Raw genomic sequence first — 27,135 nt, 5'->3', positions numbered from 1 at the left:
GCAAGTATTTTGCAGATTGTTCAATACGACCGGGGGACTTTGGTCAGTTCGTTTCGCAGCTCAGCTTTCGGTCAGAATAAAGCCCTACCCTTGGTTCAAAGCCCAATAGACGGAATCTGCGAGGTCCATATGAGTTAAGAATCGAAATGACTTTTCCGAAAGTGGAAACACTCTTCATTGTCGCAATGCTTCTGCACCATGTCAAAGAGATTAACGCGTCTTTGCTAACCGACGACGATGCGGGTCTGACGAAGGAAGATCTGTTGGTCGAATTCATGACCGACTTGAAGAAGTCGAACTTGGATAAGCTGCATATTCATCACCTAATGCTCTTGGGAAAGAACAAAATTTTCCTTCAAGCTACGAAAGTTTTTCTGGATGACCACACCGCCTGTCTAGTTGCGAATCGAGTCGAGGCCGCCACGCGTTTCTCTTACTGGGACGCGGACAGCGTCGTGCTGTACTTCATCGACGAGTTGAACGATTCCACGGTGAGTTGGTCCTTCGCTAAATTGCCCAACAGCTTCGGCTGCAGGACCTTGTTAATATCAACCAGCGAGAATGTAACGTACGAGAAAATATCCACGTTTATGAAGACAGCTAGAAGAATGAGGCTGAGAAACGTGTCGTTCGCACGTCTCGACGGTCGGGAAATAAAGATATACCGGGAAGAATTGGACGGAAAATGCCGACTCGAGGCGACGGTGACAAACGTGTGGACACCGGGAAGTGGTTTTTTGAATAAACGTTCGGTGTTCGACCGTCTGAGCAGGACCGTAAATGGACTCGGATGTCCGTTGATTGTTAGCACCATGTCCATAACGCCGACGATGATCCTGCAAAGCGACAGGAATAACGTGCCACGGATAACGGGCGGCATCGAAGGACACTTGATCCTGATCCTTGCCAACCAGATGAATTTCGTGCCCGTCCTAAAAGTACCGTCCGTCAATGAGCAATGGTGGATCGCGCCCAACGGCTCGATTCTGGGCATCGTTGGAGAGGTGGCCAAAGACAAGGCGCATCTGGGGATCGGACAGATAAGGCCCACCCTAGAGAGAGCCGAGATCGTTGACTTCACTGGGCCCTATAATCACGAATGCATAGTATGGACTTTACCAATGAAGACCAAGTACAACGACATTTTATTCTCGGTGTTCTCACCTTACACTTGGACTCTGATCATCCTCACCGTTCTATTCACCTGCTTTCTGACTCACGTCGCCTCGAGGCTGGACACACGTAAGTCGCCAACTCGCACCCGTGGGTTTCATGGAAACGAGAGCTTTGCGAGCAGCACCTTGAGTCAAAATTTAGACCCTACTATAAGCCTGCAGGTACTAAGCAGAGCCTTAATTATTTAGTATTTTTGGTCCTCACGCCCTATTCAGAACCTTAAGAGAGCTATCTTTTTCATACTTGGACTACTCGTGGACCTTAACGTCCTGTTATAACCTATTCTGGTACTTTATGTGATATTCCTCTCATATGAGAGCCTGTTTAATGTCTTAAGGTCCTCAAAGAGTACCGCAGTAGCGGCTGGATTGGTGATTATATTGTTATACTTACTCGGAATAATTAGATGCGATAAGGGACCAAGGTTGCGAAAGTATAATAATCAGAACAGTAATGCGTTATCCATTACCAAAATAATAAGTAATGCTCCAAACCTAAAATTTTTAATCACCCGAAAAATTAAATAATACGATTGATAATTGTCAGAGTAGGAAAATTGAATTTCAACTATACATTAATTATTACCAAAGCAATGAACATTTTTTTCATCGAATGTCTGGAAGTATTGATCTCAATATTCAATGTTCAAGTTAGCCCTCCACAGTACTTGCAGGCGTACACGAGGGTCTACATTTGTTTACAGGAAACCACCGTCGGTGTCACCTGACGATTCTAGACGTGATATCCCTATCACTGACCTACGCGATCCCGCGTCAGCCAGCCGGTTTCATTGGGAAACTATTCTTCCTGCTCTACCTGAAGTATTCCCGAGTAATATCCACCGCATATTCGACATCGCTGGCCTCTGTTTTGGCCACGTCAATTACCGCGCCTATGATCACCGACGAGAGAGGGATTTTAGACGGAGGACTTCGGACCGCAGGAACGCAATCCAGCCGTCACATGCTGGCCGATCAGATCGACCCCAACAGCACCAGAGCCGAGTTGCTAAGTCGGTTCGAGGTGATAATGTCGCTGGGAGAAGCCTTGGGGAGGTTATCTGCGGGGGAGAACATCGCGTACCTCCGACATTTATCGACCATAAATCAAGCTGGGGCTACGGATCTAAGTTTAGGAAAACCCATGACGTATTACCCTTTACATGGTTGCGTGATTTCTTACAGCGCAGTAATTGTCACTCCGAAGGGATCTTCTCTGACGGGTGACATGAATAAGCTACTGATGCGGATCAGCCAGTCTGGTATTTACCAATACTGGATGCATATAGATAAAACAGCTGGATTGATTGGTGAAAGATCGTATACTCAGAGTGGTTACTTCTCGAGTTATTCATTGGCTCGACTGAAGCCCATATTTCTTCTCTACTTGTTCTGTCTCATTCCAGCCGTCTTGACATTCACTGCTGAACTGATCGTCTTTAATTTGCGAATTAATGCCCTCACCCGCTAAAAAACCATTCCGGTCTAAGAACGGAAAGAAAGTTTGAAGAATTTCATTTGCAAAATAATTTCGCACAATATCAATATACAACCAAGGCTGCTCAAAACACATATTTGTCAAGCAGTATACGTTTCACTTTTTCAGTTCGGCTGTCAGTTTGTTTGCACGCGTCTGATACGGCTAGCGATTTATTAGGCTAAGTTACTGATGAATTTTCATATTTATTCCTTGTCCGATCTAGCAGCATAAAAAAAAAAAAAACCAAGCATTTTGAGACTCGGGAAGCAGAACGATAAGCTCACTCGCAAAGAACAAAATTTTACCGGCGTCTGTTCAGCGCTAATTTTACCGAAAGAAAATTTTTGGTAACCGAGTCGAAACCGCGTCATGAATTTCTTTAACTCCGTAATTCTGGTCTGTGCAATTTTCCACCACGCGAATTTACCCGGAGCTTATTTTCTGAAGAATAAAATAATTCCTCCGACAATTGACGTCGTCACAACAAAGATATTCTTTGACGAGTTTAAAATTATACTAGAGAAACACGATCTGTGGCACTTGGCGATCACGGGAGCATCGGAGGATAGGATGGGATTGACCAAACTGTTGTTGGAATACTTTCCTTCGATCCTGACAATCAGTAGCGAGAGCGAGGAAACTTTCACGCCAAAATGGTTCGGGCCATCAAATGCTATAATCTGCTTCCTTGGCAGTGTGAGCAGCGACTACGTAGCGAAAGTGGTGAGCAACCTATTCAGCTTGAGCAGAACGCGGATCTTCTTGATATTCGGAGGGCACGTCGACGTCTACAGCATCGAAATGGTGCTCCGCGAGATGTTCGTCAGGAATAAGAGATTGGCCGTTTTTGTGCACCACGATAAAGATTCGGTGAAGCTTTACAGCTATCAATTACTTGATAACTGCTCGATAGGGCTTGGAATAATCACTGACTGGGAGCCCGGTCGTGACCTGACGAAGCTAGACGAATATGAGAATCACTTACTCGACTTCCTCGGGTGTCCTTTACCCATCGGTACCGGGAACTCACCGCCGTGGATGTATCTCGAAGAGGACGATAACGCCGGTGTCAAAATCAACGGGGGAACCGAGGGTAACTTGATTTTAACAATTGCCGATAAGATGAACTTCACTCCTTTGGTGCAGTCCTTCGATAACTCAAAACCCGGGGAAAATCACGATAGAGACGCAATTTTGACGAGATGCGTATCCGGTGACGTCGGCATTGGCATCAATCAGATACGTCCGACTGAAAGAGTTGTCGCCGATGTTGACATGTCGACTACGTACGGACAGGAGTATCTCGTCTGGTACGTTCCCCGAATAACGGAATGGCGACACAGCATCATCGCTGTAGAGTTCTCGTGGAAAATATGGATCCTGATAGGTCTGACCTTTCTCTTATACTCAGCCATCACGGGTGTCGTTGGTCATTCGTTTCCCGTGAACAGAGGTGGTGAGTATCGCGCGTGATGATAACGACGTCGTTTCCTAACAGATTAACGTGGATCCCTCTGGTATTTACAGGCGAGCGAAATGAGCAGGATTGTTCGAGAATACTTTTGGAGAGCGTTGGAACGACTTTGGGAAGCACGATAATTCGCCGTCCGGCATCGAAAGCAGCCCAAGCTCTGCTAATAATCTACCTCTGTTATACGATTGTGATAACAACGGCGTACAAAACATCCCTGGCTTCAATACTGACGGTGGATAACGGTGACTTGGCGATCGTCGACGTCGCGGGGATTCTGAAGGCGAACCTGACGATAAAGGGTCACGATTTCGGTCTTCGTATACTCGATGATCAAATTGAGGAAGACAACCTGATGCCGGCGGTGATAAAACGCTTCGTCGTCGACAACGACGCTCCGAGAGCCCTGCGACAGGTCGAGATCGACAAGAACCAGGTCTACCTCACCACATTCTCCTATCTAGCCTATCACCGGAGAATAGACGTCAAACACCATACCGCGATCTCGTACGACGTCCTGGACGACCACGTCCTCACCTACAGCACTGTCATGATTTTCCAAAAAGGATCACCGATCACTGCACGGGTGAGCATGATAGTCCAGCGTCTGATGGAGACCGGGATCCTGGATCATTGGAAGCGGAATAACTCGATATGGGACCGAATTGATCCTGGATCGGCCTCGTACTCGGTGACGCCGAACACGATCGGAGAGCTGCAGAGATCAACTCGTGAAAAGTTTCGTCAGATGTTTGTCTTGTACCATATCCCAGTGATTATTTGCGCTCTTGTCTGGGCGGGGGAGTTACTGGTCTACAAATACCGCTGCCATCAAGCTGGGCGGACTCGAAGATCGTAGAGAATATAAGTATCATACGATAACACGCACTTCGGGGTCGAATTCATTTGCTGTTTCGTGAGTGATGCTTGTTTTCGCCCGTTTCGTTCTATCCAAGTCCAACAGTGTTTGATCGGTGTTTGAACAGAATGACACCTGATTTTACATGGAGATAGGAGTAACGGTCAAAACAACGCGCCTGTTTGCGCTTGGCTTACTAAACCATCGTTTTCTTCCATCGCTCCTTGCACACTGGATTTTACAATGTATACAACAACATGGCACGCTATGATAAGTAGGCACACAGTTGACTAATGAGAGTTTGTTTTATACAAGAAACAGGAAAACGAGACCAGCTTGGTGAAAAGTCAATACTCGGTGGCACTCGCGTTGAGATTACAATAATTTTTACTACATCCAAGGAATGAAAGGAAGTTCGCTTCGTTTAAAAGGCGGTAGTATTTTTCCCGTGACTCGTTTGCTTCGATAATAAAGTGAAACACTTCTCCGTACATCTCAGAAAACGTAAACTTTGAACCACCCTATGATCGTGTACCTGCAACGGTCAAACACCTTGAGTCGTGCTTTGGAACGGTGTCAATTTAGGTGTTTGCTCGCCTTCCCGTGACCCTGATTACCAAGTTAATTGATCAAATACGAATCCCGTAATTCACCGCTAAGTCAAACCTGTCGAATGTTATTTATCTTGCAACAGAACCCGCAAGCTCGTGATTTGTAACTAATCTTATAGCACCGGTTTTCGTCAAAGTAAGCCGACAGTCGACTCATGCAGCCGAATCGTAAGTAGTGCAACGTCCTTAATCGCGGCTGAATAAAAAAGAGCAATAAATTTAAATGAAATGACGACGTTAGTCAGTAAGAAGAAAAAACTGATCCTCGTCATTATTATTCTGAATATTATGTCGGAGATTGAGGCGTCTCTGTCAGCCGAGGACAGCGGGGACATAAGATTGGAAAAGCTGTTGACCGAATTTATGACCGACTTGAAAAAGTTTACCTTGGATCGAATTGCTAGCGACCACGTGACGGTTTTGGGGAAAAACAGTATCTGTCTACAAGCAACGAAAGTTGTTCTGGAAGATTACATACCGTGTTTTATCGGTACCAACCCAGAGGCCGTCATCCCTTATTCTTATTCCGGTACAGACAGCGTCATATTATTCTTCGTCGACGGGTTAAGCGATACGGCGTTGAAATCGTCCATTGGTCAGATATCGGCAGTCCTGTCCCGCAGGGTGCTGTTGATATCGGTCTATAACACAACGTATGAAACGGTATACAACGCGGTGTTGAATGCCGAACGAAGCAAGCTGTGGAACATGCTCTTTGTACGCTTGGATAACGCCGGAGAGATGAAAATTTATAAAAATGTCGTAGGACCGAACTGCTCACCTCAGGTTGTACCGCTGAATGCATGGACGCGAGGAATTGGTTTCTTGAAAAACAGCTCGGTTTTCGAAGAAGAAAACGTAATCATAAACGGACTCGGTTGTCCCATGTTCGTTAGTACAATGAATCTGATGCCGACGATGAAATTGCGTCGTGGTGTGAACGACACTTCGCGTATAGTGGGTGGAATCGAAGGGCACTTGATCCGCAGCATTGCCGAGCAGATGAATTTCACACCAATCGTTAAGAAGCCGTCGGCCCCCGAGAAATTCTTGGTACTTCCCAACGGGACGTTTATCGGCGTTATTGCGGATGTCGCCGAAGAGAAGGTGCATCTTGGAATCGGACAGATACGGCCTACCTTGCGGAGGGCGATGCTCGTCGATTTCACGGTGCCCTACAACCACGAATGCATCGTATGGACCGTTCCAGCGAGGGCGAACTACGACCCCAACATTCTAAGACCGGTGTTTTCCCCCGCCGTTTCGATCCTGGCTATTCTTTCGGTTCTACTTTCAGGAGGCCTGAGTTACGTTACCTGGAAATTGAAAGCAGGTAAGAGCGTGTATGGTAATTTGAAATTGAAACAACACTAGCCAAGTAACACTGGTCTGCAAAAAAAATAATTTAATACAGCATTTATTAAAAAAAGGTTTAGACATTAAGATCGTCAGAAAATCTATCTACTAATATAATTCTAGTTATTTGATAGTTTTCTTTCTTTTTGTATCATCGATTGAAGTTTCACGACGAATCGACCAACAAAACTGTACAAGAATTTCTTCTGACCATTTTCCGTTGTATCGTCTTTTTTCTTCTTTCTATCAGTTCGAACTGGTTTCGTATGTACAAATACTATTTGAACAGATTAACGTAGTGTTAATACAAAAACAAAACACATCAAAATCCTGAACCTATAATATATACGTGACAGCAAAAAATGGAAAGCATGTATAGATTCGGTACATTTGAACCTTCGTATCTCTACAATATATACTTTTTTTTTAAGTAAAAGGATTTAGTTACAGACCTGTGTAATTACTGCTTTTCAGAAAACTGCCGCAGTCCTGAGTTCGACCTCTTCGACGTGATCTCGGTGTCCCTGACCCACGCTATACCCCGTCCCCCGGCCAGTCTGCTTGGTAAATTGTTCTTCCTGTTGTACCTGAACTATTCCCGAGTGTTGTCAACGGCGTACTCGGCATCCCTGGCCTCCATCCTGGCGACGAGGACACCGATGCCGACGATCGTCGACGAGAAGGGGATCCTCGACGCGGGTCTTCGCACCTCGGGGACGGCGACAAGTCGCGATATGTTGGCGGATCAAATTACCCCGGAAAGCGACAGGGCCGAGCTGCTGAATCGATACGAAGTTATCACGAGGGCTAGCGAAGCTTTGGCCCGGATATCAAGAGGCGAGGACCTCGCGTACCTCCGACACTTGTCCACCATCAATTACATCACGGCGAGGTACGTAAGGGCTGGTAAATTCCCGACGTTTCACCCTCTGCGGGACCAGTGCGTCATCTCGTACAATTCGGTGATCGTCACGCCCAAGGGATCCTTCCTCACCGACGAGATGAACAAGATCATAAGGCGGATAACCCAGTCGGGGATCTACGAGTACTGGACGAACATCGACAACACGGTTGACAAAATCGTTAAAAGACCCTATTCTCACAGTAGTTACACCTTGACTCAACTGCAGTCGATATTCGTACTCTATTTGTTTTGTCTCGTTCCCGCTTTCCTTGCTTTTATCACCGAACTGATAATCTCCGAGATAAATATTAACAAATGCCGCAGCTTAACAGCTTCTGCGGTACGAGGACGTAAGGATAGATAAATTCAATAAAAACAACGTCAGACGAGAGCTGAGGTATTGTTGAAAATTACGGTAACGTTGTCTATTCTTCATAACTATGGCGACATTATATGTATTGTTACAAATCGTACGTAACTTACCGTAAATATTTTTGCCGATATCACGTGAATGATTTGGCACGGAAAGCTTGTTTTCCCACCTTTCTATGGGGTGGTAAATTATAATGAGATCGCAATTTTTGAAGAATCATTGATTCGTACCTTGCAACAGTTGCGCAACTTGTATTGTTGAGCGACAAATGACATGGGCGAGCGCACGAGCCGATTTCAGCGAAAGTTTCGAACACGAATTAGTTGAGCGTAACAGTCACCGTAGTTTCACAAGCCGTTTGTTAAAAATAAAGAAAATACGATAAGAATGAAAAAACAGTTTGGGTGGGGGAAGAAATACCTCTCAAGCGTTGAACCACGTATTTCATTCGGTGTGTTACAGAATTGAGTGAAAATCTATTGCACATAATTCACCTCGTAACTACAAGATTTGAGTAATGCAAACCTTATACATATAGTTTTAGGCATCTGTTAACAGCTGCATTAATAATCGTTGAGATTCAAAATATTCTGATGAATTTTCTGTCGTAGCTTTGAAAAAATTAAAGCACATAATTGTTGTAAATGCGAATGATGTTCGAAAAGAGGCTTCTGTGTTTGGATTGTTGAACATTTTTCGTTGACATTTGAGTTGTTTTTTCGTGTACTTTAATTAAACGAAATTCTTTCCATTTGTAACTATTTACGTTTAACCCAATTACGGTAATTATCTGGTATGCCAATTCGTCACTATTTCGTATATATTCTACAAAGTTGTGGGAAAATATACTTGATTACAAACCGAATAACAATTATATCGATAATGTAACATCTTACAAACTAAATAACAATGGTGCATGAATGGATCGGGCTTGAACAATTAATTCCCTTCTCTTCTTATCTGTATGGGTAAATAATATGTTAAGCACATGAAATTTTCTTGAGTAAATCGAAACTCGACTATTTCATCCAAAACGATATTTATGCTCCATACGTGCGAAGCTGGTAAAATTTTATTACATTCATTTATTCAATAAATTGAAAAATAATTTGCAATTTTATTGCTGTAGCCTGCAGCGATATTCGTAACAAGCATAGGCACGTTGATTAAATTTTCACGACGATCTCTCACGTTAAATCGATCCTCAAATAAAATCACCACTTATATGGGAGAGAATTGCGTTACGTTGGACAAGAAAAAAAAAATTAAAACAAAGTACAAATACACTCAGCGTGAATCACATTTTATAATCTAACAAGTTCATCGTCGCAATAATGTGCAATTTTTAACCGGATGCGACAACCTTGTCGAATTCCGCCTCGTGTTCGGAAGTGGTCAACATATAGCGGGGCAAAGTCATGCCCAGGGCTTTGTCGAAGACGGGTTTAGTCTCCTCGTCAATATCGTACGGGACGGTCTTCTGTTCCTCGTTTTCCTGCACCTCGATCGGATCCTCGAAGACCTCTCCCCTGGGATCGCTCTGCTGTTCCTCGTTTTCCGTGGCCGAAGAAGCGGCATCGTCGAGGTATAAGTATTTGACGGGACGAGTTTTCCTGGTCTTCCTCTTCTTCGGGGCAAGCGGCGAACCGTTGCTGCTCGACTTGATCACGCGATACTCTTCGGGTAGACTGACGGAAGCTGCGGCGGGTGCGGGGTCGAGCTGGTACTCCTTGACTTCGTGATAGGCGACCCGGTCCTTGGCGGGTTCCTGTTCAGCGACGAAGATGCACTCCTCCTTCTGCATACCGTCGTCATCGACGCACTGGTAGCAGGTGAGTTTGTCACGAATCACCTTCTTGCACTTGGACCTGTCCTCCTGTTGGAAGTCGCTGAGCACCTTGGCTATCTCCTTCTTCTTCTCCTTTGTGCTAAAGAATTGAACGTCGACGTTGACGGGGTTCTGAACACCAGCCTCGCCGCTTGATTCGGCGACTTCCTTGCTCTGCGTCTCGCCGCTTGTCACGTGCGGCTTGTTGTCCGAAGCATCGCCGTAGCTCCCGCGGTCATCGCCGTACGACGAGGACCCGGAGGATCCGTAGTCCTGGCTCTTCTTCTCCGCCGGATCCGGCGATCCGAAGGACTTGGCGCTGCTGAACGAGAAGACTTTGTCATTCGGCTGGTAAGTGTACGAGCACTGTTCGAAGTCGCCGCCGGTTTTCGGGTCGTTGCACACCGTGCACGTCATCGAGTCTTTCTCGACCTTCCTACAACCATCGGACCCCTTTATCTCCTCCGCTATTTTCTCGGACTCGGACTTGACATGCTCGACCGACGGTCCGTCTCCCGCTACCTTGTACTCAGGGACGTAATCGTAGCTCTGCTTCTTCTCGTAATACTTCTCGGGCTCTTCGCCACCCTGGTACTCTCGGTGCTCCGATTTCTGCTGGGCACTGGGCTGGTAGTAGTCTGCACTGGGTCCTTGGTACCCCGTATAATCGCCGCCCGAATAACCAGCGGTATCGCTGGAGTAGGAAGCTGGCGTCTCGGTGTTCGAGGCCTTCTGCGGTGAGGATTTCTGCTCCTGGCCTCCAGGGTACCCGAAGGACTTCTGCCTGCTGAACTGGTAGACCTTGTCACTGGGGTGGTTGGCGTAGGCGCACTGCTCGTAGCTGCCGCTGGTCTTCGGGTCCTTGCATACGGTGCAGACCATCGAGCCCTTGACGATCTTCTTGCAGCTACCGTCGGTCATGTCCTCGGAGCCGGACTCGAGCTTCTCGCTTTCCTCGGATACGAGGGCGTCGCTCCTGCGTTTCGGTACACGTTCTCTGATCGCCGCTGACTGCTCCTCGATGTACTTGTCCATTTCCGGATGCGAGCCGTCGTAGGAGGACTCGACCTTCGGTTGGTGAGTCCTCTTCGTAGACTTGCTTGGTACCCTGGACTCGTCGGCTTGCTTCTCCTCGTCGTGGGGCCGACCGAACGAGCTGGACTTGCTGTAGGCGTAGGCCTTGTCGTCGGGCTGGTTGGTGTACGAGCATTGTTCGTACTTGCCGTTAGTCTCGGGGTCCTTGCAGACCATGCACACCATCGAGTCCTTGACGACCTTGCTGCAGTGCTCGCTCTTCTTCTTGTACTCGGTGGGAACCTCCTCGGATGACGCGGGGACAAAGTACTCCTCGGCGAAACGGTACTCCGGAACCTTCTCCCCGGACTTCTTCCCCCCAACAACCTCAGTCTTCTCCTTCCGGGCGTTGGATCGCCGGTACCTCAGCTGACTGGGAGGCGACTGGTAACGATTCACGGTGAAGCTGGCCTGGGGCTCGGATGTGTACGAGCACTGTTCGTAAGTCGCTCCGTTCTTCGGGTCCTTGCACTTGTAGCAAGTCATCGCGTCTCTGCGGTACCGCTTCTTCGTCACCTTGTTGTTCGGCACCTTGTTCTTCGTTTCCTGGCAGTAAGGCGCTCCGGACTTCATGATTATCGACTTGTATATCTCAGGGTCGGCGTCCGTCAATGTGTAGAAGGCGGAAACGGCCTTCTTGAAGTCCAAGTTTTTCTTGTCCGGCGCTTCGTTGGTGCTCGCGGTGAAGTAAGCTTCCACCGGGTCTTCGTACGCTTCCTTCGAGGCTTTCTTCGTCGGTTCGTGGAACCCACCACCACCCTCCTGCCGCTTGTAGGGACTCGAGTAATCCTCGAAGAACCATGGCTTCCGGTTCGGCTCTTCAGCTCCGTCGAAATTGAACACGTTGTAACGCTCGTAATGGTAATTAGCGTTGGCCAGTGACATTAAACCCGCGAGGAACACCAACATCTGCTGAAATTTTTACAGTCAACGATTCACGCGCAGTTTCAAGGAATGTTTCGATCAGTGGAATGGAATTATAGTTTTTATTGTTGTGCCGAACGGTGTTGCTTGAAAAACAAAAAGAGGCGTTTGTCGTGCATGCGATATTTGACAACGCGGTGTCTCTTCTTACCTTGCGTAGAAGTCCCATCTTGACCGATGGGGAATGGTTCGTCGTCTGAGACACACGAGTGATTATCTTTACCTCTATAGTAAACTTGTTTGCTGATCCATATCACTTCTCACCAAATGGCTAGCCTGCTCCGTTCAATGGCTTTATATTGACTCAACGAAACGGAGACGGGTTAATTCCCCCACCTGGGAGGGTCCGCAACACTGGCAAAAGTATGACTTGGCTACCTCTCGGGTAAAAGACACCGCATAGCCAGCATCTCAGCCATGAAGAATTAGAATTGCGGTGCAATCGGGGGCCTGTTACCTAAACAAATCCGTTTTATATAATTTCATCCTGCAGCGTCGAAGCCGCCGATGATACCGCAGTTGCACTACGAGCAACGATTCTCACACATATACATACCCGTACAACTTTCTACGTCAAACAATTAATACTTATGCTTGTTAATCTAATTTTTTAACACTCTTCGTTTTTTTCCCCTTTCAAATCCGCGGCTACGATTTTCCGCGTCTTTAGAATTCTTCATCGCGATCGAGCTGTTGGAAATTTCGCGATTGTGATTCGTGTCCGCAATAATAATTTCGTTAGCAATATCGCTAATCACTCTCCCCGCTGACTGTTGGAGAAGGAGACGACGACAGCTCTCCGGTAATTATTGCAAGGAGTAATTCTCACGGGTTGTATTTTACGTTTATCCTCCGTCGATAGATATAGCGATTATAAACTATTCGCACGGTGTGAAACGAGGTTCTTGATCCAGCTGCACCACAATCGGCTTCGATGCGAGGAAAAACTCTCGGTCGATCGTAACCGCGTTGTTACGTATTACGTAGGTGATTCGAGGCTTTTATTGAATTTTAACGCTGCAGCAATAACGTTATAGTAGGGTACACCCAGCATTGTCGATGCATAATTAGGCTTTCATTATTCGTTTAATTTCCGCAATGTCAAAATAACGCTCATTTTCTCCCATACGGCGTGAAAAAAATTAAACACATTTTACTTGCCAATACATTTTCCGTACCCTATTTCAATTACGTAGATTGATTTACGACTTGTCAACGTCGTTTTTATTATTTTTATACAAATTTACGATTACGCAACGAAACTACCAACATAAATAATCCCCAGGAGAAGGCTCGTTTAAATTTTGAAAACCAGACCGTCTTCCATCCGCAGGTTCAGGCAAATCCGAGACCACGTTTATTTTATCTATGTCATTCGGTCAGCGATGCGATTTTAATTATTTACTGTGCATTACACATCGGGATCTGGGAGTGAGATTTCTGGAGTGAAACGGCGAACAACGATAGCCGGTGACAAATAATGTATTAAAAATAGTTGTATATTCAACACGGGACCAAGGCGGTGAGATTTTTTATCTTTCACTTCTGCGGGTTGTATTTCGTCATAGAGATCGAGAACTCTTTCGTTTAAATTTCCGCAGCTGGTCGGTTCAGTCACTCTTTCGATAAGTTTGCGCGTACATATTTCATCGGAGGTGGCTGCTATCCATAAGAAAAGCGAAACACGAATGCAAGGTGAAAGCGTCAAGAGAGCATTGGCCTTTTAACTAACACCCATCCACCGAATTGTCTCACGCAAATACCAAATAAGCGAAGAGAAAAAACCACCAAAAACAAAAACAAATTCGATTAAAGAATTTGACGTTATACTCAAACAACGCCAAAGTGTCAATCAGTCAAACATAACTGCATTAGGTATGCACCTTGAGCTGAAATCAAGGTGTGAACCTCGTAATGAAAATTATTTGCAATTTCACGCTAATATTGAACGATTCCGGTTCCCTTCAATGATAGTTACGTGACTTAGAGTCATTTCCTGATAAATTTTGATGGTTTCGTTTGATGTTTAATAATCTTACGATGATTCATACGAACCAAAATAACCCAACAGCGATTCGGATAAATTTCGAAACACTTTTGAATGCAAATATCACGCAACTAGGAATTTTTTTGCGCCTCGTGTCGAACTACGCCTCAGTTTCTCACAAACAATGTACCGCCCATCGATTTTATACATAGTTTGTATATACGCATTACGATCGTTACCTCGTTTCTAATTTTTTTATTCCGTATTTCTTATCACTGCAATTTGTTCTATTGTTCCCTCCTCCTTTTCTTCTTCGTCTTCTTCTTCTTCTGATTCTTTTAAAAAGTAAAGCTACGGGTGGATGGATCGATGATTGGGTATAATCTTATAGCCGAAGAAAACTGTGAGATTTTAGCAACCGCAAGCTGCTGGAAAGATTCTTTTCGCAGTCCAGCGGGTGTGAAAAAACAACAAAAAACAGAAGAGCAGGAATAAAATGAAAAAGGAACGCTCTTCAAATTTAATTTCCACTTACCGGAATTAAACTTCTACTGACCAACTAATGCGATCCTTAATTGGCAGTTTTGCACAATGCTTCGATCTCGCGAATTTCAAATTTATTGTCTCGATCGTTCGATCGGCAGTTGTAAAGTCAATCGGTAAGCTGCAGTAAATGAACAATCCTGTCAGGACTGACTTCGACAAATGTATTTACACCGATTACATTAGTCAACTTATTTGTACGCATATCGTGTACAATATTATACGACACATTAGGCACTCGTTTATGTACACTCGGCTTCAAAACATTACACGTTCAATCACTTAGAACTAATTATTATGACACAGTGCAATCATATATTATTTATTATACTTGTACGAGATTCTCTATTAACATCGATTTTCCAATATTGAGACGATACTTTTTCATGTCCAAAGAAACAAAAATAATGTTTAATGGAAAATTTTCTTTGAAATCGTTCGCGAGCTTAACACAAATTTACGATAATCGTGTTTCTCTAGAATTTAGAAAAGATATTCATGTCCTACCGAAAAGTGAACGGTAGAAAATTTACGGCTATTTCTATCAACGAATAATCATTCGACGCGTGATGAAAATTCGGTGACGTAATCGGAAAACCAAAGTGAAAGGGTAATTAAATCTACGCTCAACTTTGACGCGATTATAATAGTTAGTGGGTATTTAAAATGAAAACCCCGTCCAACCAAATTGACTTAAAGTATCTGCTGACTAAAAACATAGCCACGGCTGTGTCTCTTTTTTAGCCAGAAATCTCTTGTGCAGGTCGGCACGACAGAAGGTAAAATTGGTCCGCTGATTGATTCGAGAGACCGCGGAGAACGACGAAGAATCGAACCAGTAAAAAAAGTGCCGAATGCGGATCCGGTCAATTAGGTATCAACCAAGGAGTACGCACTGTAATTTGTCGAGAGTCGAACCGAGTCTAGATGCAAAAGCTTTTTGCATCGAGAAGGCAATATTAAAGAAAAAGAATTACGGCAAAGAGAAAAAATGAAAATTATAAACCTGGCGACAGGTTGTACCTACTTGGCATTATTCCTTGAACGCAAAATGTCTGGGGTAAACGGAAATGTGGGAAACCCGGGGCTGAATGTTTTTCATCGGCCTGTCGACGAGGGAAACAACAGGCGCCGGTTTCATCTGGAGGGTCGGTATTTTTCGTGACTTAATCACCGCCGGCGGCTGCTCTTTTCGCGAAACTTTTCGCTTACGGTAGAAAATCACCTCACCGGCTAGAGTGATCATCGCCAAGGCCAAGCCGAATAGAGTAGCTATGAACACTCCGCCTGAAACGGAACGAGCAAACGGGTGAATGAAAATTAATAGGTTCAGAAAGAGCGGAACTTTATTATCGTCGAATACTCACCCAAACTCTCTAACGTTATTCCCTCGCTGTCGTCGGAATTCGGACAGGATTCTCGGAGAGACTGATTCCAATATTTCGATGACAACGTCTCGAAGTATCTGTCTTTTTGTAGGTCTAGTATTCTGAAATATTCTCATACGGTTAGAATTATTTTCGGTAGAATTATGGATTTTCAAAGAAAGCGAGCCTTTCGATCATTGCCAAAAGCCACGTTGAAGCCAGGACGAGTTAACATGTTTAGAAAAGAAATTTAAAGGGTAAAAAAGTAATTCGTATTACTCGGTTTTTGTTCTTCTCACCTTTTGCTAATCTCTTCCTGAAGATGACTTCCCTGCTGAACAGCTATCGCGTATGGCTGCTCGGCAAAAACTTCCCCAACTTCGGTCAAGTTGCAGTTTTTCGTAACCTCGTATTTAATCTCACCCGAATCGTGGATGAAAGCAAATTCCGCATTTTCACTGTCGATCACCTGCAGATCGTGAGCAATTTTTATGAAAACGTATCCTATACTTTCGATTTTTCTACCATTTTTCCAAATTTCAAATCGTCAACTCTTGGGCATAATTATTATTTGAATTTCATTTTCTTATCGTCCTTATTACGTCAAATTTTTTTTTGCGACTTCAATCTTATCATAAAGTATTCAATATTGTCAACGAGATTCACTTTCGCTTGAGAATCTATAACCAGTACATCCTTAAGGATCGTGAAATATTTCTTTAAACTCGACCCGAGAAAAACGGATTGCTATTGTGATATAGATACACAGAGAAATCGCGCAGAAATCGTTTATGGCCAAAAAAGACAAAGATAAAACATTCGCCAGAGAAACTCAGTAATAATTCATATGATTCTGCAGAGTTGTTTTACGTAGATATGCATAGACTGACGTTCTCTATTATGCGGTAACCCGAATATTGACGATAACTCAACAACTATACACAAGCCAATTATTACGAGGAGTGAATAATTCACCTTCTGAAATCCGGCACGAGCGCTTTCGACTGGGCCAGCCTGTGTGATGGCCTGTAATATATGGCCGTATTGTTCCTTTATCGGGTAATCCCATACTCTGTATTCCACCTGTTCGCTGGTACTGTTTAGCGTTATCTCCTTCCATACTCTTGAACATAACAGGCAGCAATTACCCCTCGAGTTGTATCGGGTACGTACACACACCGTTAATTATTATTCACTGTTACAACGAACGAATAGAATACACGGTGAATACCACACTCAGGCCTAAGTGTATCAGGAAATTACTTTCACCGGTAATAAATTCCTCGTTCGTTGTTAAGTCAGAACTTTTTATACCCTATGCGGCGTGTCACGGACTTGATCGTGCGGTAATTCGCAGCTTTATCAATTATATCCACCTATTGTAAAACGAACCGGAGAAAAAAAAACTGGAAGAAAATTTAATTTACCCCGGCGTTTCGAGCTATTCTATCAATCATCAATTATGGCTCTATAGAAGTTATCTCCGTGCGGTGCATAATTTTCCATAATATTACAGGTATATTATGCTTACGTGTACAATTTGTCCTCGGCGTTTTTCATGTTTATGAAGTACTGATGAACGTGCGAATTTGCAAGCACAGTGTAATTTATGCGGGACTGTCGAGCCAGCTGCTCCAACGACTGCACCGGGGACTAACGATAAGCAGAGAAAAATTATGCCAAAACTGCGGTCAATTTAATATTCATCACGCTGCCGCAATTTCATTCTACATCACCGCAACCCGCATTGCGGTACCGTATTGCGGGTTGCATTGTGGATCGACATGGCGCGATTGCAGTTCCGAATTAACGATCTTCGGTGTGAAATTAATTGCGTAAATGTTTTTTTTTCCATAAAAAGATCGGTTTTATATTTTTTTAGAATTCTGGTCCGCTTGAACGGTTCGGGGAAAAATCAGCGTGTACAGTACAAAAATTTGCACGGTCAAATAGAAGAAGGGAGAAAACGATTTTAGAATTTCGCATTATTCTGCCTGTACCTGCATTCTTTCGACGGTCAAAAAGGCGGCCAAATTCGCTGTGAATGTAGCGAGCATGAGAACGACGAATAGCCAATAAGCGGCGACCAAAGTTCTACCAGAAAGAGCTTTCGGAGCTTCGCCTCCGCCTTGAGGTGTGAATGACGTTAAGGCGAACCAGAAGCTCTCCTTCAGGGTGAATTCCCTGAGGAACGAATAGCGAATGGCTTATTATTTACTCCAAATTTTCAAGTTTTCACCCGAGGCGCATTTATGGTAATCGTTTATTCTGTACATTTCACAAGCTCACCTGCACGGATAAGGGTAGAGATTTTTATTATTGCGCGCGCTGTAAGGCGAGTACTTGTCCAGCAGCCAAATCATTATCCCGGTCACAGTCAAAGCCCCGACGATGCTGAGCCAAACCTCGAGTCTTAATACGGTCATGAATTTGAACAACGAGGTCTTCCTCACTGGTTTCCGAATAGCTGCAAGTGAGAATTTGTGATTTACTGTTTAGCGTGAAATTTTTATTTCAGAAACTTTCATGCACTGATGTGATGGAAAATTTTCGTCGGCGAGATTCCACAATTTACAGCCTGACTTCGCATGCAGCATGGAATAAATGCAAGTCAATATCAGTTACGACTGATCATTAAACTTTGATGAAATTCATAAACGTTGATCGATTCTTGTGACATTAAACTTGAGTAACATGCAGATTATGTACTTGCCGATTAGGATTCCCGACTGTTCGTAATAAGGCGCTACGAAATCTATTACTTCCTCCCTTTCCGACGTCATCGTGAGCGGCGCTACAGCGATGTCGATTTCCTGTCACGGAATGATAATGTGGAATTAAATATGGATTCATTTTGGCTCGCTTCACTTGAACGCAAGACTTACAATGGCTTACAACGAAACTTGGAAAACGATTGATGTAAAAATTAAACCAATCGACGAAATTTCTTCACAATTCACGGAGAAAATGATATTCTGTAAACGAATTTTATTCCATAAAACCCCCGCCGTAAGCACGTCGTTATGTAGTTACTTGTGCGGCTAAATTGAATCCCATGCCAATTGCCAAGATAATGCTGTACATCCTAATTTGTGGCTCACAGTCTGCGGCTTATGGTCCAAACGAATTTATCTACTTAAACTTCAACGTCCTACTGCAATCAGCCGGTACTCACTGCTCCAGTTTCTCCAAACTGTTCTTCTCTTACGATCCGTTTTTCCCCAAATTCTCTCTAAGCTATTTTAACGAGATTCACAGAGAGAGAGAAAGAGATAGATAGATATGTGTTTATTACATCCATAGCGATTTTGCACATAAGTAGGTAATTACAGGAATTAACATGCGATACAGCAAGAGCAGAAACATAAAAGCAAGTAAAACAGAGAGAAGAGAATAACTTAAAATAGGTCAAATCAAACAAGAAAACAAAAATAAAGAGGATAAATTAAAGTAGATTACAATTGAGAGTAGAATGGTAGGTTAAGACAAGGGGTGAGATGAAATAGAATTAAAGTAAAGTTAAAGTTAGAGATAAAAGGTAGAGTAAAATTAAAAGAAAAACGAAACGTGAGAAATGGAAGTGAGAAAACTGGCTACCAAAGCAATGATATGGATGGGACGAAAAAAAGCTCCATCACTAAAATCAACTCACCCCGCGAAGCAAATCTCCGACTATCCCTGTCCATTTGCCGTTCGGTAATCTCTCCCCGAAACCTCCGCTTGACGGTATCACCAATTCGTAATCAAAGTCCATCGTCTCCGCGAGTTTCTTCATCAAATCGATGCAGTATCCTTCCCACACCTCCTTGCCTTCATCGTCCAAGACCGGCTGCTGGGTTTCCACGTTCTTTTTCACATAAGACCAAGGTATCATCTGCAATAACGACAAATCGTGAACGTAATTGTCACCGTTATCTTCATCCCGGAGGTGAAATATTCAGAAACCATTAAATATCACCTGCGCAGTACCGATGCGAAAAAATCTCCTCGCAGGTGTGATTTCCATTCCCTTATCAGTCGTTATTTTGTGCTGCCTGTTCCATTCGCCGACCTTCTGCAGGCGACCCTGAGTCAGTGTTTTCAGCTCGATCTCCGCCCGATAAGTTATCAAATTCCGATCGGGCAGGTATTCGAAGGTGTGATTGGTGCTCAGTTTCTATTAGGACAGAAATGAATCCGACGTTTGTGTTTACGGTGTAATAAATATGCGGATTCAATAACGCGGAAGGAAGATTTTACTACCGTTAATAAATTCTTCTTGAAGGCTTCGACGGTCGTGTTATCCGTCAAGACGTCTTCCTTATTCTTGCAATTAATTACCTTCGGCTCAACTGTGACCCCCGATTTTTGAACCTCGCTCATCACGCTGATCAACAAACCGATCAAGCGTTTAAAGTACCGCGGAAATGTCTGGAATTGGGAACGACGATTTCACAACGGTAGGAAAGGAAATAAAATAAAACGAGCAGCGACAAGAAAAAGAAGACGAAGAAGCAGTAGATGTAGTGAGAAAATAGAATGTAGAAGAGAAGTATAAAGTTGCTCCCAGTCTCATTCACCAGGCTTTGATTATATCATTACGTACGGATAAAAGTGCAGTGCGTTTGTTCTCCCGCCATATTTCTTTTTTCTTTTTTCTTTCTTTCTTTCTTTTTTTCTTTCTTTCTTTCTTTCTTTCTTTTGCGTAGGTACAGTGAACTGTTTCGACAAAGAAGATGAGGGATCGGTGGGATGGGTATATATTACAGGCAGGCACTCCGATACTCGCGGAGAGGTAGGTTTCGGTCTCGGTCAGTGATTTCCCACTTGCCTGAAAGTCATTCGGGCAGGTGCATGGTGACTCTCCGATCAATCTACAGCAGACCTCGTTCTTCATTGTCAGGATATTGATGGAAACGTTCAATTCCAAATCGCCGGCGATGTATCGGAAATCTTGGTAATTGTAGTCGGTGAATACAAGGTTCCAAGTACCGTCTCTTCTCACCAATCCGCCATCGATTGCCTGTACATCGCAACAACACAGCTTTGTCGAGAACTATAAAACGCCTCTTAGACAGGCTACGCGATAAATCTCAAATCTCATCACGAAAGACTTAAGGAGTTACATGGGTTTGGAAATTTCGAAACATCTGTTTAAAATTTTTTTTTGTTTTTTTTTTTTATCCTTTGTTAACTACAAGCTATACTCACCTACTAACAGAAAATATTTGGTTTATTGATTTCAGATGAATATTTTATGAAATATAGTTCGAATATTGTTTTTTTCATACGCCTTAAGTTTGAATAAAATAATTCTTTCATTATGCTTAAAAAGTTAAAGAAAATGCTTTTTTTTAATTCTTTGAAACCCGTATGTAACCCTTTAAAGCTCTTCGGAGAATCCTCACCACGGATTAGGAAACCTATCAAATCTCGACGTTCCGTGTTGACGTGCACCGAATTTTCTTCGTCGTACAAACTGTGGAGAACTTACCGCCTTGAACAACGTCTCCATGTTCGCGGACGTCGCGTAGATGACGTAGTAGGTAGGAGAGGGTCGCATGGCTCTGACCTTCATCGTCGAGGCTTCGTTAAGCTCGTCCAAAACTACGACTCGAATGATGGAGTACCCGATGAGGTAGTAAAGGGTCTGGTTTAGTTCTGCAAGAAAAGAGTAGAGAATGAGCGGCAATTCAAAAAACACGTTACAATTAAACAACGCACACCTTTTTCAGTTTCGAATATCAACGCAGCGTCGGTCGCGTTTTTCGCCACCAGGAGGTCGTCCATCGCCTGGACGAAGGGCGTCAGGACAGCGTCTCCTCGCACGTAAGCTACCGCCGAATCCGCGGCTATTTCGCGAATCCTGTTCCAACCGGTCCAAGTCATGTCCAGGATCAAACTGACGCCTCGGTAAAGGACGGCGCAGGCTGTTAATTATTCATCGAATTCAATGGCTTTTAGAATTCAATGGCGAGTCTATAATACAGGTCGATAAAAAAAAAAAATCCATCTTCTATACATCAAATAATAACCAAAACCTTCATTTATTACTTATAAAGTTTGTTTTTGTTTTTTTTACCGTTGATCAATAAGTCTTGAAGTTTTTTGTTGATAGCTAATACGGATGCCTATTCGGCAGAAAAAGGTGAACGTTTTCACCACGATGTGATTGACTTCAACGATATCAGGGGGAGCATGGTGGGAGATTACGTTTCGGGTTTTATACGAGAAAGTTCATACGAAAATAGAAGAATTATGAAAAATATTAACTGTTAAACTTTGTTTATAAATTCTTTTACATTTGTAGTTTATTATTAATTGTTGTCGTTGAATAAAAGTGATTTAAATGCGAAACTGAAGTTTGTTTTCTACAAAAAACGAAAACTTTATTTGATAATACTATTTTTTTTTATTCATTAGTTGCGGGGAAGAAATCAAAATTCGACATCTAGGAGCCGGACTCCGGCTTGCCGATTTCACCCCATTCCTCGTACTAAAATGCTTCTTCTCTAATAATACGGCTACGGATGTGAAATCGTGCAGGCGGTAATGAGGTGGGAAGAAAGCGTTAAAACCGACCTGTGTCGTAGCTCTCATCTTCGTACACCCTGTCGACCTCGACGGTTGAAACGTCGACCTTAATAATACCCTTGCCAAAGTCTCGCTCAGCGGACGAGACGGCGTCGTTAACGAAACCGTTGATGGACGAGTCTGCTTCCTCCATCGCGATCACTGGAGCAAGTAATACTCGGTTACGAATGTATAGATATAGTTTGAGAGGGGTATGCAGATCAAAGGATCGGAACCAGGCATCGACATTGAACCTGCGGCGAAGAGTTTCTTCAAACAAAACCCGTCGAGTCTTCGTCTTCGAGTTCGCCTTTAATTACCGACAAATTTACCGTTCAATACACGTACGTAACAATTGTGGTAATTACACGACGTGTAACATCAATTTTTGCAACGCGGTGAAAACGGTTTTAGCATACAATGAGGAGAAAATTATCAATAAGGAGGAAATTATCAATAAATACGCGAATGCCGGCTGTTACGGAAATCCAAGCGACGAGAAGATTTACTCGAACGTTCGTAACGCTGAATTAGCGAGTATTCGTCAGTGAGATATTGAATAGCGCATTCATTATTATTTATCTCTTATAAATCTTTTAAGAGTTTCTCCATGCGGAACTATAATATTATACCTACGATATGGTACTCTGGGGTGGTTCATTTTTTAAACTTTTTTTTTAGGTACTACTCGATAAATTTATGACAAATACTAAAGAGAAACTTGTCGAGGACATAAAAATAAATAAAAAAAATTTTACGATAATTGTTAGCGACCTCTAAATATCTTCCTAACTCCTCCAGGTTTTACGGCAATCTTTTTTTCAGTATTTGTAGCAAATTTTTCGATTGGCAGCTAAAACGTATAAAAAGAAAAAGTTAAAAAATGAACCACCCTGACGATACTCACTTATTTTTACGACAGTTTGAGTGTTACCGATCGCCGAGAGTAGGGCGATTAGGAAAAGCACGATCCTTTCCATCACAATTTGTTTGGGATGAAGGAATGAAAAAAAGTAAAAACCGATCGAAGGATGTTCCGTGGAAGTCGGTCGTCTCGGTGAGAGTATGTTCGTCGTGAGAAGGACACCGTGGTTTCCCCGCGTGTCGCGGATCCTCCTGACGCCTGCGCGAGCCGGCTGGATCCTTGAATAATAGATCACCTCAGCCTTAGGTAAATCATATCCTCTTGAAGAAATTTGATTGAACGTTCTTTGTGACCGCCTTTCCTAATTCTCGAGTCACCTTCCCTGCGTCTTTTCTTTGTACATACGTTTCTTTCCCGCATTGTTACACGTATCCACATCGATTTACTTGGAATATATTAGGAAGATTCGAACTCTCGATAACAAGAAAATTTTCACGTGTGGATAATCGCTTAAAAGATTAAAGCCGACACAATGACCCTCACGGAAAAAAAAACCCAAATTGAGTGTAAATTCGTAGCCCTAACTTTTTTCTTATTGGAAATTAGCATTATCTATGAATTGGGGGTACGAATTTACACCCAAATGGGGTTTTTTTTACGTGAGGGGAGACTACGAATATTCGGTGATTATATCAAGTTGTGGAAAAAATCTTGTATTCTTGCTATGTTTTTTCATTGTTTTCGTCAAATTCATGATTTTTTTATTATCCACTATTTTTTCACGGAAACCTCGCTCGGTTTTTAATTACCATCAAAGGATCCAAAGCTTATTTATTACACCCGTAAGCAGACGTTTACTTTATTTAGAAACATCTAGATACGGCCTTAAATTGCGTTGCAGTCTAAATCGTAAAATGATCGTTACAACTCGTGTGCATACGATGATATATCACCATAATTACACAGGCGATATCAATCGTGATGGAATACAGTAAAATAGACACATGTATTTACGTACGTACAATATTAAACACGTTTTACAATCACAAAGAAAAAATAAAATAAATATTCTATTTGCGAGGTAAATTCGAATATTTGCAAAGTTGCAGCGAGTCGACTTGTTTGACTTGTTTGACTTTTTTATAAATTATATTGTTACTTAGCACGAAGCGAAAGGACAATTTTTAAGCATCGGACGAAAAAATGTAGTCCCATGAATATTTTTAAGAATTTGGGATTAGCGGTTAATCGACGACGAGCCTAAGACCGTATATATTATAAATAACGTACGCGAGGCTAAAACAACTCGAGGATCGCAGTCTGTGCGACGGTATTCTCATTCTCATTCTAGGGCAGATTATAGACGATAACGTGCGGCTTGCTAATGGCGCGGGCGCCCATTATACAGCGGGCTTTATAACAACAATAGCAAATATGTTCGATATTGATTATCAGACTGGACACATCACAGGTTTCGATTTTCTCTTCGGTTAAACCTTAATGTCATACTATGCACTGGGTATTGCCTGCCTACGTCGGCTCGCTAATTTCCCCCAAAGCACCGCGCGTACGAGAGATTTTGCAATTTTCGTACAAGTTCACAAAGCCAATGCATGCACGGTAACATTTTTTTTTTCAAGACGCTACTCGAAAAATTTGTAACAAATACTGGAACAAAAATTGTAACGTAAAACATGGAGGAAGTAGAAAAATATTCAGAGGTATAAAAATAAATGAAAAATATTTAAATAACTGGTAGCGACCTCTAAATATTTTCTTACTTCCTCCGGGTTTTGCGATCATTTTTTTTTTCAGTAATTGTGACAAATTTTTCTAGCGGCATCATAAATAAAAAAAAATTCAAAAATGCATCACCCTGACGTACAGGATTGTAATTTACGATCGATTGATCGCAAGATATGCCGCGACTTGCAGCGTATAGCTGAGATTATTCCCAGGCCGATAATATTGCGCGATTGGTTCGTTACTTTTACGCTTATCATCATTATTGTTATTTGTTGTTATGGTTAAAAAGCGAGATCCGAGGTTGATTAATTTCCATGCTTGAGAAAACAGTGAGTCGGTGATGCGCGGTCAAGAAACAAGTAAGCCACAGGCATCGAGATTGCACTGCAGATGTTCCGAGTCCGGGAGCAGGTGAGGCGAAATGCTTCAATAACTTCATCTCTGTTGTAGTATAAATTTATAGATCCTAGTATTTCGAAACTGTGTATTAAAAGAAGATCGTCGAATCGTGGTCTACGTACCGCATGATTCGTCTTCTTCATCCCCTGCGCATACATCTCTAACATTCTCCGTTCCGTGAAACTCGCGACATCTCCGTGCGGATCCGGAAGTTGACGTCAGTGGGCAAATGATATCCTGCGGAATACGAAATGACTAACCAAAAGACGCTTGCGACTCGCTGATGACTCTCGCTCCGCGTCGACACGAGGAAAATGACATACCTACGTGTCAAGGGTCGCATTAGATGCGATTAGATCGTCACTGGCTTAATTGAAAAATTCACGCCACGAAAGTAGAACAATTACCATACATACGCGTTAATGGCGCATCGCGCGTGTATATGCACGGGTACGAATAACTCGTGTGGACACACGTAATATCCACACGTACAACGTCTGTACGACTAGGTACGACGTGGCTCTAAAAAACACGTCGTTGCGTCAGACGAACAATTGCGCCAATCTTACGTGAAGCGAAATTTCCAACAAAATTACACGTCGTTACGTTTCAGCGCTCGAGGATCGACGATTCGAATTGCTAATTGCACGAGCAGGCACGAAATCTCGTCCGTTGTTTTCGAATCTTCCAATCGAACGCCGTCGTCGTTTGTTTTGCACCTTCGTACCGACCGATTTATCCCGGTGCGCCTCCACTCCACCAGTTCCGGGGAGTCGTCAAAGGTCGCGCCACGTTGACCAGGTGGAGGTGAGCCGCGACGATAAGGTAGACAACATTATCGGGGCGCTCGAATCGAAGGATTCGACGATGAAAAATTGGGATATCCGAGGCTGGTTTCAGGGCCAGGGACGACGAGGCTACGATTTTACGTAGCCGGAATAAAAAATGAGTTTTGTTAAGGCGCGTTCACGCTCAAACGCACCGAATTCTTCCTCCCCCTCCCCCCCATCCTCGGGCACATCCGCCACCGCTCTCGTTTGGTTTTACCGTTCGGGCGTGGGTACGTGTGTAATGTACCTATTTCATTACCGGTTAAACCACGCCTCGTCTGGTAATATCATTAGCGTTGCGTTGTCCGGTTTCATTGATAAATAACTGTAAACCGTCTACGAAATAGAGAAGCGGAAAGTTGTTTCTCGATTAACAGGATGAAAAGGGCGTCTTTCGGTATACCCTGCGCGAAATAGTCGCGACTCGAGCAACGCGTCGCGGAATCTTCGATGATAAAAAAGAAATAAAAGAAAAAATAAAGAAAGAATAAGAAAAAGAAAAAAAATTACCGGATGATCGGATAGGTGGCCGGCCGGGTGTTGGGCAGGAAGGTGTGACGAATAAAGATGCGGTAAAATCGAATCGGTCGGTCGGCGGTGTTCGGGCGGTCGGTGTAGCCGGAGAGCAGTCTCGTGATTTTCCGTCAGAGTTCGGGCGTTTCCGTCGATGGCCTGAAAGCCATTCATTCGAGTCAACGAGGCTCGAGCAATCGAGGCAAATCGGCAGATGTGGCCAGTTGGTTCAGTGGCGTGTGCCCGAATAGGTGATTGTTACAAACCGCGATCCCGAT

The 27,135-nt window shown here is 43.5% G+C and overlaps 2 protein-coding genes across 2 annotated transcripts; one reads left to right on the top strand and one right to left on the bottom strand.

The window, feature by feature from the left end:
* Window positions 1-4,810: 4,810 nt before the first annotated feature.
* On the top strand, window positions 4,811-8,835 carry LOC124305412 (uncharacterized). Its single transcript, XM_046764824.1, has 2 exons — window positions 4,811-6,929; window positions 7,427-8,835. The coding sequence occupies exons 1-2, from the start codon at window positions 5,825-5,827 to the stop codon at window positions 8,218-8,220; spliced, it is 1,899 nt and encodes a 632-aa protein (XP_046620780.1). The 5' UTR covers window positions 4,811-5,824; the 3' UTR covers window positions 8,221-8,835.
* Window positions 8,836-9,258: 423 nt separating this feature from the next.
* Window positions 9,259-27,063, bottom strand: LOC124302692 (uncharacterized). Its single transcript, XM_046759104.1, has 19 exons — window positions 26,855-27,063; window positions 25,637-25,751; window positions 22,514-22,666; window positions 21,658-21,861; window positions 21,426-21,592; window positions 20,538-20,954; window positions 20,195-20,362; window positions 19,911-20,108; window positions 19,605-19,826; window positions 18,666-18,765; window positions 18,242-18,419; window positions 17,953-18,136; window positions 17,484-17,605; window positions 16,928-17,075; window positions 16,252-16,421; window positions 15,953-16,074; window positions 15,621-15,872; window positions 12,207-12,307; window positions 9,259-12,043 (listed from the first exon to the last, which is right to left on the bottom strand). Exons 1-19 carry the CDS (start codon window positions 27,029-27,031, stop codon window positions 9,575-9,577), a joined length of 5,667 nt encoding a protein of 1,888 aa, XP_046615060.1. The 5' UTR covers window positions 27,032-27,063; the 3' UTR covers window positions 9,259-9,574.
* Window positions 27,064-27,135: the final 72 nt, after the last annotated feature.

The sequence above is a fragment of the Neodiprion virginianus genome, chromosome 1 (genome assembly GCF_021901495.1).
Source record: "Neodiprion virginianus isolate iyNeoVirg1 chromosome 1, iyNeoVirg1.1, whole genome shotgun sequence".
Classification (NCBI taxonomy): Eukaryota; Metazoa; Arthropoda; class Insecta; order Hymenoptera; family Diprionidae; genus Neodiprion; species Neodiprion virginianus.
The sequence above is the reverse complement of the archived record's forward strand: the minus strand, read 5'-3'. Positions and strand labels throughout refer to the sequence as shown.

What these genes read in the sequence shown, in the direction of transcription:
- LOC124302692 (XM_046759104.1), bottom strand. Translation starts at nt 27,031, where the DNA reads ATGAATGGCTTTCAGGCCATCGACGGAAACGCCCGAACTCTGACGGAA. An exon ending in TTCGCATCGGTACTGCGCAG is followed by an intron (nt 19,827 to 19,910) that starts GTGATATTTAAT and finishes TCGTTATTGCAG; the next exon opens with ATGATACCTTGGTCTTATGT. An exon ending in AGATGGGACTTCTACGCAAG is followed by an intron (nt 12,044 to 12,206) that starts GTAAGAAGAGAC and finishes TAAAAATTTCAG; the next exon opens with CAGATGTTGGTGTTCCTCGC.
- LOC124305412 (XM_046764824.1), top strand. Translation starts at nt 5,825, where the DNA reads ATGACGACGTTAGTCAGTAAGAAGAAAAAACTGATCCTCGTCATTATT. An exon ending in TACCTGGAAATTGAAAGCAG is followed by an intron (nt 6,930 to 7,426) that starts GTAAGAGCGTGT and finishes ACTGCTTTTCAG; the next exon opens with AAAACTGCCGCAGTCCTGAG.